Raw genomic sequence first — 14,235 nt, forward strand, 5'->3', positions numbered from 1 at the left:
CTGACTGTAAGGAAAGCATGCAGAAGTCAGTGATGTTTTTATATTCCAGTAGTAAGCAATAAGAGAAAAAAGTGTTTATAACAGCAACACAAATAACGGAATACATATAACTGTATCTAATAAAATGTATCAGACCTTTGGAGAAAATTATGTCATGATATTCAAGGGAATCCAAGAAGATTTGAATAAATAGAGAATGATATTATATTCATTGACAGGAAGACTCAATATTATTAATATGACAAAATATTTTCAAAATAACCTGTAAGTTCAATGTAATTCTAGTCAAAATTTTAAAGGGTATTTTCATGGAACTTGACAAGCTGATATTAAACTAAATTTGGAATAGTAATGGGCCAAGAATAGCAGAGAAAATTTTGAAGAGTAAGAAGACTTACTCTATAGGTATTATGGCTCGTTAAAACTGAGCCATCAGAATCACTGCCCGTTCCCTGCAGATCTGCTCCATCTTTAGTATTCTGCCCTCTGCATATGTTAGAGTCAATCTGAAACCCCTCTTTCTCTCAGACTCTGTTTGTAATCTTTAGAAGTGTACCCAGAGGCTGATTGTAGCTCCTGTCTTCCTCTGCCTGGTCTGTACTGCTATAGTCTCTCGCTTCATGACATTTCCTGTTTCTGTGCTTGGGTCACTCCTGTCTGCTCTCTGCAGAAGACAGCCAGAACAATCCTTATAAAACTCAAGCTTTGTCATCTTCTCTGCTGTCCAGCATGCAACAGTGCTGTCCACTGCACTCAGAGTACAAGCCACAGTCCTTGCATGACCCTACAAAGCCCTACAAAATCTGGCTCACCTCATGCGGGTGCCACTGGTTTCCCCTGGTTCAGTCCTCTGGCTTCCTTCCTGCTCTTCAACATGGCAGGCACAAGGTTGGTGCCTGTGTAGGACTCTTTCCTCTGCCCTTTATCTGGCTGCTTTGAATCTTTGAGTCATCTCTTTGAGGTCCACCCTGAACACTATTAAAACACTAAAGATCTTTCTGACCCTGCTCCACTTTTCTTATGTTTTATAGTTCTTTGTGCCTTCCTACTTACTATATCACTTACTTATGTATTATTTTTAGTGTTTCTTATCTGTCTTTCCCCACTGGAGTGTGTTTCCTGTAAGAAAGCAGGATCTTGTCTGTTTTGTTCATTCATGTACCCCAAGCACTTACAGTACTTCCTGGCATATATTAAGCACTATCTGAATACTTGCTGAATAAATGACTGAAAAAAAAACAGTACAGAGATTCCAGAATCAGGACTATTTAAAATGGTGTACCAGTAGAGGTAACATTAGAGAAAAGTAGGGGAAAATGGATTATTTAATAAATAAATAACAGTTTATTTAGGATGCTTGATTTTCCACATAGAAAGCACAAATTGAGTCCCTATCTCACATCCTACACAAAAATTACTTCTAGATAGATTAATAACCTAAAACAAAGAATAAGACTTTAAAGGCTTCTGAAAATATCAAACATTTTTATAACCTTTCTGTATGGAAGGAGTTATATGCAAGACACTAGAATCACTTATGATAAAAGAAGAGATAGAGAACTTTGACGCATTAAAATTTAAAACACTGTTATGACAGTAGGTATCATAACTGAAGGTAAAAGGCAAATTAGACACAAAGTTGTAATTACAAACATAATTGACAAAAATTGATTAAAACATTAGAATTACAACAAATAAAACAAGAAAAATATAAAAACCTGATAGGAAAATGGACAAAGGCAATTTACAAAAGGATAAACATGAATGACCAATATACAATATGAAAATCTGCTCGTGGTAGTCAAATATATGTCAAAAGCACTGTGAGATACTGGTTAAAACTCATCCAGCTAGAAAACATTTGTATATACCTGCAACACCAAATGTTTGCAAGGTTATGGCGCAGCAGAGATCTCATGTGCTACTCTTGGCTGATTACCCCTGGCAAGGTTTTTTGCCTCCTTGCCCCTATACGCAGGGTTCCTAGTGTGCTTAGCCAACTGCTATAGCATGGAATTCAATGGGCTCTTGCTGTGTTCCCTGATGAAAGTGCACCCTTTTGGGGACTGGGATCTTTAATCCTACAGAACCAAGAGTTGAGTGACAGGCAGTGCAGTGTCCTGATGGGTCATTGGGAATTATGGTAGATGGAGCCATTCCTGTTTGTACCTCTTGCTTTGTAAGCATATATAATCTCTGGGGGTCATGGTGTGTCATTATCTTTGGGATTTTTGATGCACATCTCATGTCCTGAAGGATGCAGCCCTTCCTGGAGTTCCCTTTCTGAGTTGGTGGTGACACGGTACCTCAGGGCCATCCAGTGCTATCCCAGAACAGAAGGTTTGGGTCTGTGCAGAGAATAAAACAGGAGGAGCTGTGGTCATAGCCACTGCTGTGTCACGTGTGCTGTGAAGTGAGTCACATGTGGTGTTCTGTGGGATGGTTGCTGGCTGAGATCCTGCAGGTGGGAAAGTCACAGCCACCTGCAAATGCATGCGAGAACACTGCTGGCCCTTTCAGCCTGGGTGGGGCCCCAGTTACTCTCCAACCCGGCTCCCTAGTGTTGGTTGGCTCCCTTGATGAATGGTGATGACTAGGGCACTTGGTGAGTCTCTGTTGCTGGGACATTGGTTGGTCAGTGGTGGCAGTATCTAGATGAGACTTGGCGAGTGGGAAACCATGCTGTTAGGCCCACGTGAAGCCTCTGTCCTGTCATCATGGCTACTTTGTCCCTGTGTCCCTCGTGTCAGTAGTGGGGCAGCCAGTGCAAGGCTGGCTGACTCCACCGGCCAGGCTTCTGCCTCTGCTTTGAGGATTGGTCCCCTTTCATGGTGACTGCTCTGTGGCTGGCATCAGCTCGCATTACCAAGATGTGCACAATGCCTATTTGCTTTCCTGCGTCCACCCTGATCTTTTATTTTTCCTCTTCTAGTTTCTGTTCTTGATCTCTGGCTACTCAACACCAAGCCATCTGTCCTGTCCATGCATCATGTGGTCTGAATATGGGTTCCTTCTTACATCCAAGATGGCTCACTGCTTCACTGCCTGAAGGCTCCTGGGTGGGAAGATTTCCCCGCTGTATCTTTCAGGCCATATTAGGGATGCTGCAGTTGGCTGCTTTGTATCCTAGCTTTGTATCCTCAGCCATCCATAAACAAAACAAGATAAAATAAAACTAAAGAGGCATTTTTTTGTCCTCCAACTGGCTGTCCACAGTCCCTATATAACCACGGGAGTACAGTAAGGGAAGGGTGTTGGTGCAATACTGGTACATGCTCTGGGAGTTTGGCTACCTGTTCCCACAGCTTGCTTCTGCTCTCTGGTCCTGCTCGGGTACCATCCCGAATGTATGACTTCTACTTTGTAATGGTTTGTTACTGTCCCCATGGGACTAGATCTTGATAGGCAACGTTAGCTACAGGGTCCACTGGAATTCCCTGGCTCATCATTCTGCAGTGAGCATCACTGACACCTAGGTCATGGTCTTGAATGCCTTTTCCATTTGAAGAAGCCAGGCTTCTTAGGAAATATACAAGAGGAGCCAGGAACATTCAGTTAAATCAGAAAGCAAGGAAACTGTGAGGGACAACTGAAGACATGCCAAAAGGACTCCAGAGCCAATTTGAAGAGGTCTCACTGACTGAAACTTTGACCCATAAAGCTTTTCAAAAACAGTAATTGCCAAATACATTTAAATTAATGAGTTTATAATTATGAAAACTAACTGGTCAACTTTGGAGATGGTAAGTTCCTTATTTTGAAGATGCTAAATGGACAGAGTCACGCATCTCTCTCCTTTGTTATGAATTGTCCCCACTGAGCTTTCTTTTTAATGCATTTCAACTGATAAGTGAAAAAGGAATGATAGAAGATCACCATTTTGTAACCCTTGAGGGATAAACACTTTCTAAGCATTGAGCATCCATGGATGCTAACATCACAAAAGAGACAGTGAGACATTATGTGCTCCCTGATCAAAGAGCGTAGCACCTCCAAGGTCTTAACAAGGGATCAAGCCTGACTCTGATGAAGCCTCAGATCTAGCCGCCAATTGCAGCAAGTTACCCTTTGAGGACACACGAACAAGCTGAATTGTGCCATGAGAATGCAGTCAGCAGAAGCCGTGCTGTGGGAAGCCGTGTGGTCACATAGCCCGTGTTCTTCAGAGGGCAAAGGGCAACTTGTTGATGAAAAGGACTTAGAGGCATATCATTTTAAAAAATGAACAAGACTAATATAATGTAAGGAGTGGATACTGGGTAATCAAAAACATAAAGAAACATAGGAAGTGATTACTCTCAAAGCCAGTTAATGGTTACTTTGAGGGGAGAGATTGGGTTGAGAGTGGTGATTTATAAGGGTTATAAGTGGTACAGTAGTGTGTAACTCAAATAATGCATATGCTATGCTATTTCTTTGAATTTTTGCTTTCTTTAAAAATATTTTTTTCATTTTTAAAGTAATAATCTACTACAGAAAACTTATAAAATGGAAACTTTTCTATATTCTCATTTTAAAATCATGGTTGTAACTTTAGTGTATTTCCTTCCAGCCTATTTTGGTAAGACTGTTTTTACAGTTATGATAGAAACATGCATGTAATTGTGTTTTTCTTTTTAAATTTCGCCTTAGATAATTATGATACAATCATATGCATATTTCCGTGTTGCAATATTATCACAGTTTTTTTTTTTTACTGCATTGAATTTCATTATTTGGCTCTATCATATTTTTAAACTATTAACCTATTTTTGGTTAAATTTCCCCTCACATTTTACCAAGTAGAATATTTTTGGATGATGTATAACTTTATGCACATTGTTTTTTGGTAGTTGTTGCCTTGAATTTTTAAAGTAGACTATTAACAGCTGTCAAGAATGTCAGCAAACTAAATTTTCTTACAGCTTTGTCATTAAAGCTAGCAAAGCTAGTGATTACCAGAATAGGAGGCATATATTAATTTACCAACTGTTGTTCCACCCAGGATCTTAGTTCTGTGTGATTTGACAAAGCTACATAAAGCTCGAGAGAAGCAGCAGGCTTCTTACATTTGTGGGCCACAAACTAGCAGCTCTACTGGACTGTTTGAAAACTTATAGGAGAGAATGGGGGTGCTTTTTGTGGACCCATGAAAAAAACAGTGTGACATTTCTAACATTTCTGTGTGTGTTCTTGTGAGATGGGTGTTGGTTTTTGTCCAATGTTCAAAAGAATCCAATAACTACAGGCATAAACAATGTTTTCTAGTTGAATGGGATGCAGTTTTTGTGTTTGTTTATTATTGTTCTTTCCTTTCCTCCCTCCCTTCCATACGTTCCTCATTTATTACATTCAATAACAGAACTCAGCAGAATATATGTTTGAGAAAACAATAACAACACATACAAATTAATAGTGACAAAAAATATAAAAACTGAAGAGATATGTGACATTTTAAATTAGGGATCTTGCATAAATGTATATTGATTTTGGACATTTCTGCATTAAAATAAGTCATTGAGTGTTGCATGTCTTTGTTAAAGTATTTTTTAAAAAGTGACCAGGGAGCTGATCATTAAATACGATATAATTTATGAACTGAGTATGAAAATATTCATAAGCTTGTTCTCCTTTTACTGTTATTGGGAAAGATGTAGATTTACTAACCCACTAAAATCTGAGGCCTTCTAAGTTTCTGTCCAGTAAAAACAAAGGACATTTTATGCAAATAACCGTAAATAAAATTTTTTTGAATGTTAAAATTTCTCCTTCTTTATATGCTGTACTCAGTCATTTTCAATCACCAAATGATCGGAGAAACATCTCTTTCCCAGCTTGCAGGTCTTGTAATGGGTAATGAACTCTTTGTTTGGGAAAAATGGTTAACCGCTCTTAATGTTTTTGCAGGAATGGGCTGTTTTTGGGGAGCTGAAAGGAAATTCTGGATCTTGAAAGGCGTCTATTCCACTCAAGTGGGCTTTGCAGGAGGCTATACTCCCAATCCTACTTATAAAGAAGTCTGCTCAGGTAGGAAGACTTTGCTCTGTCTTATTGCTGCCAGGAACAAGGAGGGCTTGTCCTTGCTGGTGGATGACAGGAGTTTTAAAATGGAAATGCAAATTAAAAAAAAATTTGCCCAGTCTTTTCTTTACTGTTTCTGTAAATATGCTTGTTTTCTCATTTTAGAAGATAATAAGCTTCCTCTGCAATATAACATTTAGCTTTTCATGTGAAATAAATGCCCTAAAACTTAATGGCTTAAAGCAATCTGGGCCCGCTCATTTGGGGGCTCGCTTGTAGGTCTTGTGGGGACTCACCCAGGCGGCCACCGTCACTTAGTAGAGTCTCAGCGGGCAGTGTCCTCTCTTATGTCTGGTGGTTGGCGCTGGCTCCTCTTAGTGCTTCTTCTGGCCAGGTAATGGGGATGTGGGACACACTGGCTTGGACTCCTACTGGCGGACACAAGAACCCAGGAGCAGCAAGAGTGGAAAGCCGCATTCTGTCACTGTGCCCTGTTTACTGTTGTCTCATCGGTTAAAGGAAGTCCCATGGTCCAGCTAAGAGCCAGTAGGGCATCCCCCACCCTCAGGCAGGGACAGGGACACAGAGAGATGTGAAGAAGTCAGAACCATCATGCAGTAACATACCACATGGCTCACACATATCACGTACTACACATATATCCTGGAGAGAAAATCATGAAGAGCCATGTTATGCTGCAGAGATTGGCAAAGCATTGCCCATAGGCCAAGTTCTGCTCCCTGCCCACGGACATAAATCGAGTTTTACTGAAATGCAGCTGTGCACATTTTCTGTTTGTTTTTACATATTATCTGTGAACATTTTTGTGCCACAGTGTTGTGGTTGTGTGATTGCAGCAGAGGTGGAAGGTCTGTAAAGTCTTAAATATTTACTGTCTGGCTCTGTACAAGACAAAAAACATACTGACCACTAGTCCTCTGGACAGAGGAGAGACAGATGGCCCCATGGAAAATTCTAGCTCCACTACCAGATTACCTCTCTGGATTTGTTTCTGACCTTTATGAATTTTCTTGACTTTCTTGCCAGCTCAGGTAGCAGTAAAGGCTCGTTTTTTTTTGTTTTTTTGTTTTTTTTTTTTTTAAACAAGCCCCATGCAGCTTCTGCCATCAAGTTGTTTCAGTTTAATGTACTTATTTCTTGAAGCCTAGGACATGCAGAATTGAAACTATAGGGGCAAGTTTAAAAAAATATCCTACAAGAAAACTTAAGCTATTTTAACGAATATTCCTTTAAACATCAGGATATCTCAGCACTTCAGAGATAAAAGATTTGGTCTACTAAGGAATCTGGCTCAATATCTAAACACTTCAGACCTCACAAAGTTAACAGTAAGTTACATCTTACCACAGACATCTCAACCTGTTAAAATAAACCAAGGTAAAACTAGAGAAAGCACTGCTAGCTCTGCTTTAGTGCCTAAAGTATCACAGTGTCACTTAAAAGTAGAGAGAAATCTTATCTTCCCCTTAAGCAGTTATCATGTCATACAGACATATGTTAACAAAAAATCCTTGAAAATATATATTACCAGAAGGAATGAAGGTAAAGCACTGAGCACATATCCGAGTGGTTCTTTGGGCAGAGCTCAGTCAACTCATTTTTGACAGAATATTTTGTTTACCATTTTAAGAATTCTTAATAAGGAGGATGTATCTAGATTGATCACCAAATTGACACAAGGGAAATTTTAAAATGTGTGAACATTTACTTATCTTTTGTGGGCTTATTTTTTGAGACAGGATCTGGCTATGTAGTTCAGGTTGACCTCAGACTCACTATGTAGCCCAAGCTGACCTCAAACTCACTGCAGTGCTCCTGCCTCAGCCTCCCCAGTGCGGGGATTATAGGTGTGCCTTACCATATTCTACTTTTATCTTTTTTAACTTGGAGGTTTGACTGGGTGTTATTTATGAGGGACCAGTCAGCTCCCCTAAGGCACAAGTAATGCTGTGGGGGTATGTGGAGGAGGGGAGCTGGCTGAACATTAAACATATTGATTTATTTGCTATAATATGAATTCTGATTTTGAAACAAAATTTCACTGCACAACACAGAAAGTAATATAAAAATACGTGTATTTTTGTTTCTCTTGCCTCTCGAGAAGAGTTGAAATATTTCTGATTGGTATTGGGAATATGGAATAGTGAATAAATACTTTAATGGTTAACCCATATTACTTTTGCTTTTGTTTGAAAAGCAAACTAATGCTACAGCAGAGTTATAAATAGATTTCAATGAACTGGAGATAGCCTATTTGTATCCTCTGAAGTCTTAGGGATGGAAATGAGTAGATTCCTTTCTGTAATTGCAGCATAACTAAATGATCTAGGAGCGAAAGGCTGTTAAGAAAACCCCCAACTATCTATTGCTCATATTCTTATCCTCGTCCCACACAGAGTTAACAGTGTGAACGTTGTGATTGCTTGTTTACGCACTCTTTCCTTTCACCTCTGCCTTAAGGACAACATGACACTTCCTGTGTGTTGAACACCTATGTGTACCAGACACTGTCAGAGCATCTTTTCTCTTGCTTTTTTCCCCATACATTTGCATGAGGCATCTCAGTGTCCATCTGTTTCAGGGAGAGTATTGAGGCTCAGGCAGATGAGAAACTCACCCAGGCCAACACACAGATGGAATCTCTGCCTCCTTCACTCTCAGCTCAGAGTTTGTGCCCTTGACCATGGTGTAAGTCTCCCAGCTCTTGTGATACCCAGCCATTCTCCATTTATCTGTTTACACTTCCTTCCATCCATCGTACATTCTCTTTTAGGTCCATCCCTCTGCTACCTTTTTAAATATATTTAATGATTCCTTCAAGGAGAATACCAAAGAGTCTTTCATCTTTCTGCCACTTAGAAAGAAAAAGAACCAACCTCTTTCAGATACAGTTCATACAAACAGCTGGTCTATAGCTATGGGTGAGGATGGGACCCGCAGAGGTTGGGAAAAACTCCATTTAATACGTATATTCCTGCTAAGTTAGTGGTAGCATTAGAAAGTGTAGTTACCATGGAAACTTGTTCCTGATTGGAAAGAGGTAATTGTTGGTTCTAACCCAGGTAGGAAAGGTGTCTTAGTTACTTTTCTCATTGCTGAGACAAAATACCTGACATCCAAAGTTAAAGGAGGAAAGATTTATTTAGCTCACAGATGGTAGAGATTTCAGCCCATAACTGGCTTGCCCCAAGGGAGGGTGGAATTGCAGAGGAGAAACAGTTCATGGCAGGCAGAATGTAGCAAAGCAAGCAAGGGACCTTAGAAGTGTCTTTCTGTGCCTTTTATATTCCTTCAGGGCTACGAGGATTGGGGCAGTGCCAAACCAATCAGTAGACTGATTTAGTAATCACTCACCCTTATTTCTAGCATCCTTAATCCTAGTATTGCACCATGAATCAGTGACACACTCTAGATCCAGCCACCACTGAAAAAGCCCCACCTATGACAACATGAGGCTTGGAGGGACATCAAGGCACAAGCCATAACAGAAGGAGAGTTGATTTCTTTCCCCAGGCTTTTTTGTTCTGATCATAAAAGAGGAAAACAAAAAGGCAGAGAGAGCATATGATGAGAAGGTCCCTCTGGCATAGGAGTGGTGAAGCCTTCAGAGCCCTGGAAATAGCAGGGAAGGAGAATGGAGAGGGTCAGTAGCTAGAGTAATTACAGTAACCAGCTAATTAAGGCTTTTGATTGAGGAGAGGGGTCAGGAGACAGAAAGCAGGTTGCACTGGTGGTCTCTGCTCTGAAGCCCCTGGTGCTCAAAGCCTTGCTGAACACATCGCCCTGGAGGCGTCTGACTGGAGAGAAAAAAGAAACCCACCAGCCTCATCCCAGAGGTAAAGTAATCGCTGAGCTTCAGGGTGAGAAAACACTAGTCTGTGTCCTAGTATTTGCATCAGTGTCCATGTTGTTTACGCTTGTGTTTCTAAAGCTGATCACAACCCATGGATATTTTATAAAGGTTTTATTGATTTTTATTTTTTCAAGAAGTAAGAAACATAAAGATGCAGATTGTGTGCAAAGCCCTTCTTGCCTGTAGCTGTATATTTGAGCCTAAGGTACTGTGTGGTTTCTTGGGTCAACTGCCAGATTTAGGGAAAGTGTTATCAAAATCCCAAGTCCAGAGGGGTAGCTCTGCCCCCTCAACCTTGTGTGTGATGATGAATGTTGTTGTGCTCCATACCCATGTCTTGGCACGCAGATCGGTGGCCACAAGCCAAAGAACCAGCAGCTCTAGTTTGGCATGCTCGCCCTGCTAGTGGGTACACAGCCTCCACAGGGACAAGTGAGCAAGCAGATGTGATCTGAGTGTCAAAAGTACTGTGTGTGCCAACCGCACACATCCTTGTGTGCGCATAGCATTTCCATGTAGAGATCAATGGGCAGTGAGTGACCAAAAGTTGAACTAGCATTGCCACCCGGCACTAGAAAGATGTCTTCCCTTCTAGTAACAGCAAGAGTGGAGGTGGCCCAGCAGTGGCACATGTGCAGAGTTGACCATGGCTTCTAAGCAGGACATTCCCTTTGGGCTTCCCGATGGAGCGGTACAGGCAGGGTAACCTCCACCCCGAGTGCCCTTGAGCCTGGTGCATGCAGCAGACATGAAGTATGAACAGTTCCTGAGCATTTGAAGTGTTGTTGCCTCCTGGGAAAGAAAGTCTGAAACACACCTGTGCTGAGCTGCACAGAGAGGCAGCTGCTTGCCCGGGAATATCAGCTTCCAAATCTGTGGCACTTCAGTCCCCTGAAGGCGCCCAGGCTGAGAGAGAGGACAGGAGACCTCCGTAGGGCAGGTGGGGAGTGCGGGGAGTGCAGCTGGGAAAGGGTGCCTTTTCCACCCTCTGGGGAGCCACCCTCTGGGGAGCTCTGCTCAGACAGCACCCAACACCCTGGCATTGAGAAATTGTATCGCCCACAACTATGCAGGGCCTTCTAATCTTTTGTCCTCCTGCAGAGATTATTTACAGGAAGAAAATGCAACAAGCCCAGGTCAGTCAGGCAGGATGTTCCACTTCTTACTTCATATTCAATAAAAGGCCACTTTTGGGATCTCAGTCTTTGGTGAGTTTAGTCTGCATGGGTCATTCTCTCCATATTGGATTAACCTTGGGTGGACTTGAATGATGAAAGTGGGATTTTGGCCTTCAAAGCTGAGAGCCAGAAGCCAGACCTTGCGCTTTCCCAAGCACTGTGATTGGCTCTTTGGGTTTTCCTGGAGAGTCCCATCCCTCACATGCTTTCATAATTCATTTAAACCTGTAGTATTTACTTAGTTACTCACATACCTGTTTTAGAAGTAACATCCTTGCAGCCTCACTGGGATGTGGGTGGCATCTCTCAAGGCCTGTAGACCTCCAGGGGGCACCGTTCCTGCTGTTTCTTACGTATTTTTTAAGAGACATGCTGAGAAGTACTTCAAGTCTTAGGGGCCATCACTCTGTTCCTAAGGTCTCTGCAAAGCTTCATCCCTTCCTGTATGTTCCTTATGAGCATAGCATCTGCCTAGACCCCAGCGCTGGCCAGTTGTGAGGAGCCTTAGATCCACAGCGGCATTCTTGGATAAGCTAATTATATCATTTCCTAGTAGTGTACCACATGTAAGACCTCATACTTGGTACAAGGGGAAGGCTGCTCATGAACACTAGTTCCTGTCTGCCAGAACTCTCTCCTGTATAGTCCAACAAAAACTTGATCTTTCACATTTGTTTTGAAGGGCTGGGTGACCCTGGTTTTTTCTCCACACATGTGCACACACAGGCACACACACACACACACACACACACACATGCATGCATGCTCACATGCTCTCTCAAACAGTTGTTATGCAAACCAACTGATTAACTGGCATGCTGTTGCTTTACTACATTGCTTCTAGAAGTAATTGAGCTATTCAGATTCCTGAATACCCTGATAGAGAATTATTCTTACATTTTATAAGAATGACTGTACAGATGAAAATATGAAAAGACATTCTGCAATGGGTAAGCATTCTGGGTTAATTTCAGAGCATTAGCCTAATATACAAATACCCCATTTCTGGCAAGAAAACCCAGGATGTTCATTCACTGGGTAATATCTTTTCGTATTTTGCTTACAGATGTTCAGAACAATTCCATACTTATTAGTCTATTCAAAGGCTTTTAGAAATCTGTGCAGCCAAGTGGCACTGAAAGCGTGAGGCTGAAAGGGGCTGCATCACTTTCCTCTGACTGAGAGGTCACAGTCACCCAGGCCACCAGAGACCCAGACCCTTTCTGGACTGACCGAGGACTCCCGGGTAGGGGCTGTCAGGCAAACTATCCCGAGAGGTCCCTGTGGGACCCCGGATCTGGGAGGAGCACAGTTGTCCTCATGTGGCTTGGGGGGGTATCAGTGTTCCCTCCCAGGCCTCACTTTCCTTTCTTGCAAATTAGGAGCAGTGCTACTTTATGAAGCCACTGCAGCTGTGATCGGATTCTTTGAATATAAAATTGTTTCAAATTGGAAGTGACCTAGAAAGTCTAGTGTTTAAACTTTTTGCCATTCTAGCCCCTGGGCGCGTTAAAGGTGAAGGGGGTAGGATGATGAAAGGCAAATGTGTGGTAGCAGGCAGGTTAGCCCACAGCCAGTTACTCCCATAGCACCAGGAGCTGACTTTCTCCTCCTCCCTCGTGTTCCTCGTGGGTCCCAGCCACCACCTTCTGCAAATGCACGCTATTTTCTTGATGCTTAAGAACTCAACCAAGCATGGAATGATCATCTCTCCCTTAATATAAAGCAGCTCAGTATGCCTTTTTAGTTTGACTTAATTTCTGAAGTGTTTGGGTGGAAGTGCATGTCTGTGTATCTTATGTGAGATTAATGGTCTCATTCTGCTGCAAAATAGGGATGAGTTCTGTGATTGGCAGATCGTATCAAGCGATGGAAAACCCGCTCTAAATCCCTTGCCGACTGCATTAAGTCTCTTTTCAGTGCACAGTCGGTCTTATTGTCCTCTTTTCAATGTCAGTCAAGGTAAATTACTAAGTTGGTGACATAGCCCTGAAAACACAAGAATCCTGGTGTTCAGTGTTCCCTCTGAGACATTTAATCACATATGTTCCTCTTACTTTGGACATAATTTGAGCCTTGAACTTGTAGCAGGCAGAATAAAGATGCTTATCTCTCTCTCAAACCAACAGGAAGAGAGCAAGAGTTGAGGTCAGGGACCCTTGACTCGTAGTTAGAACCCCAGACCAAACACAGCCCCCCTAGCCAACTCCAGTCTCCCCTGCCCCATTCACACAGCTATTAGGGACACATTGGTTCAGTGACTGGACCCCTGCCTGAGGGGACAAACGCAGCTAGTGGGAGAAGTGTTGTCTTTTTCTAAGCCTAGTCTGCCCCAACCACAGGCTTTTCTCAACAAGGGGCACCCCTCTGAAGGGCCCACAGCAGGAGTCCCAGGGCATAAGGCACATGAATGTCATGCACTTCAGGCCTGAAAGGGTCTTTAACCATTACCTACTACATTGGTTTTTAAACCCTCAGGCTCTAGAAAGCCGCTGTGGGTTTCCCCGGCAGTGGTGTTCACACGAAACGCCCAGGCATTTCAGCTGCGTGGAGAACCTCATCACAGCTGTTACCTGCATTACACTTGGATTTCCAGTGAATGTGCCATTTTAAAAAGTGCTCAGAAACATTTTGAACCCCACTGAGACAACTTTCTTTGTGCCTGAGACTGATTCCGTGATTTGGGGGAGAGAGGAGAGGAGGAGGGTGAAAGTTACTTGTCATCTTAGTCATGGAGTTGCCAAGCCCTACAAGAACTTAAAACCTTCCGCTCATTTTGCCCTCGAGAGGAGGCTGCCGACTGGGTTCAGAGTGAAGGTGGTTTCTGAGCTTGAAATATAGAGATTTTAGGGGTTCAGTATTTTTGTCTTAGTCCTTCCCCCTCATTTTTGTTAGGTACTTTTCCCCAAATTTAATACAACTGCCTCTCTTACCTGAGGTGGACACATCCAACAAGCCCAGTAGGTGCCTGAAACTGCAGAAGGACAGAATCCAATGGGTGCTGAACTTTTTCCTTCATGCTTACCTTACATGATAAAGTTTGATTTACAAATTAGTCATGTCAAGAAATCAACAGTAACTAATAATAAAAAAGTTGTAATAAAACACTATACTGAAAGTTATGTGAATGTCTCTCTCTAAATGTCTTAATATTCTCTGCTCACTTCTTCTTGAATCTGAGTA

General features: G+C 42.2%; 1 protein-coding gene across 5 annotated transcripts in view; it reads left to right on the forward strand.

Annotated features, from left to right (window-relative positions):
* Window positions 1-14,235, forward strand: part of Msra (methionine sulfoxide reductase A) — a 341,517-nt gene that overhangs the window by 170,483 nt on the left and 156,799 nt on the right. For 4 of the 5 annotated variants that reach the window (XM_005373798.2, XM_005373797.2, XM_005373799.2 and 1 more), the window contains one exon: window positions 5,887-6,006. The exons of the other annotated variant lie outside the window; for it this stretch is intronic. In XM_005373798.2, coding sequence (XP_005373855.1) covers window positions 5,887-6,006 — 120 coding nt within the window. The remainder of the gene's footprint in view (window positions 1-5,886; window positions 6,007-14,235) is intronic. 5 annotated transcript variants of the gene reach the window in all.

The sequence above is a fragment of the Chinchilla lanigera genome, unplaced genomic scaffold (assembly GCF_000276665.1).
Source record: "Chinchilla lanigera isolate Chin_1 unplaced genomic scaffold, ChiLan1.0 scaffold00002, whole genome shotgun sequence".
Lineage (NCBI taxonomy): Eukaryota > Metazoa > Chordata > Mammalia > Rodentia > Chinchillidae > Chinchilla > Chinchilla lanigera.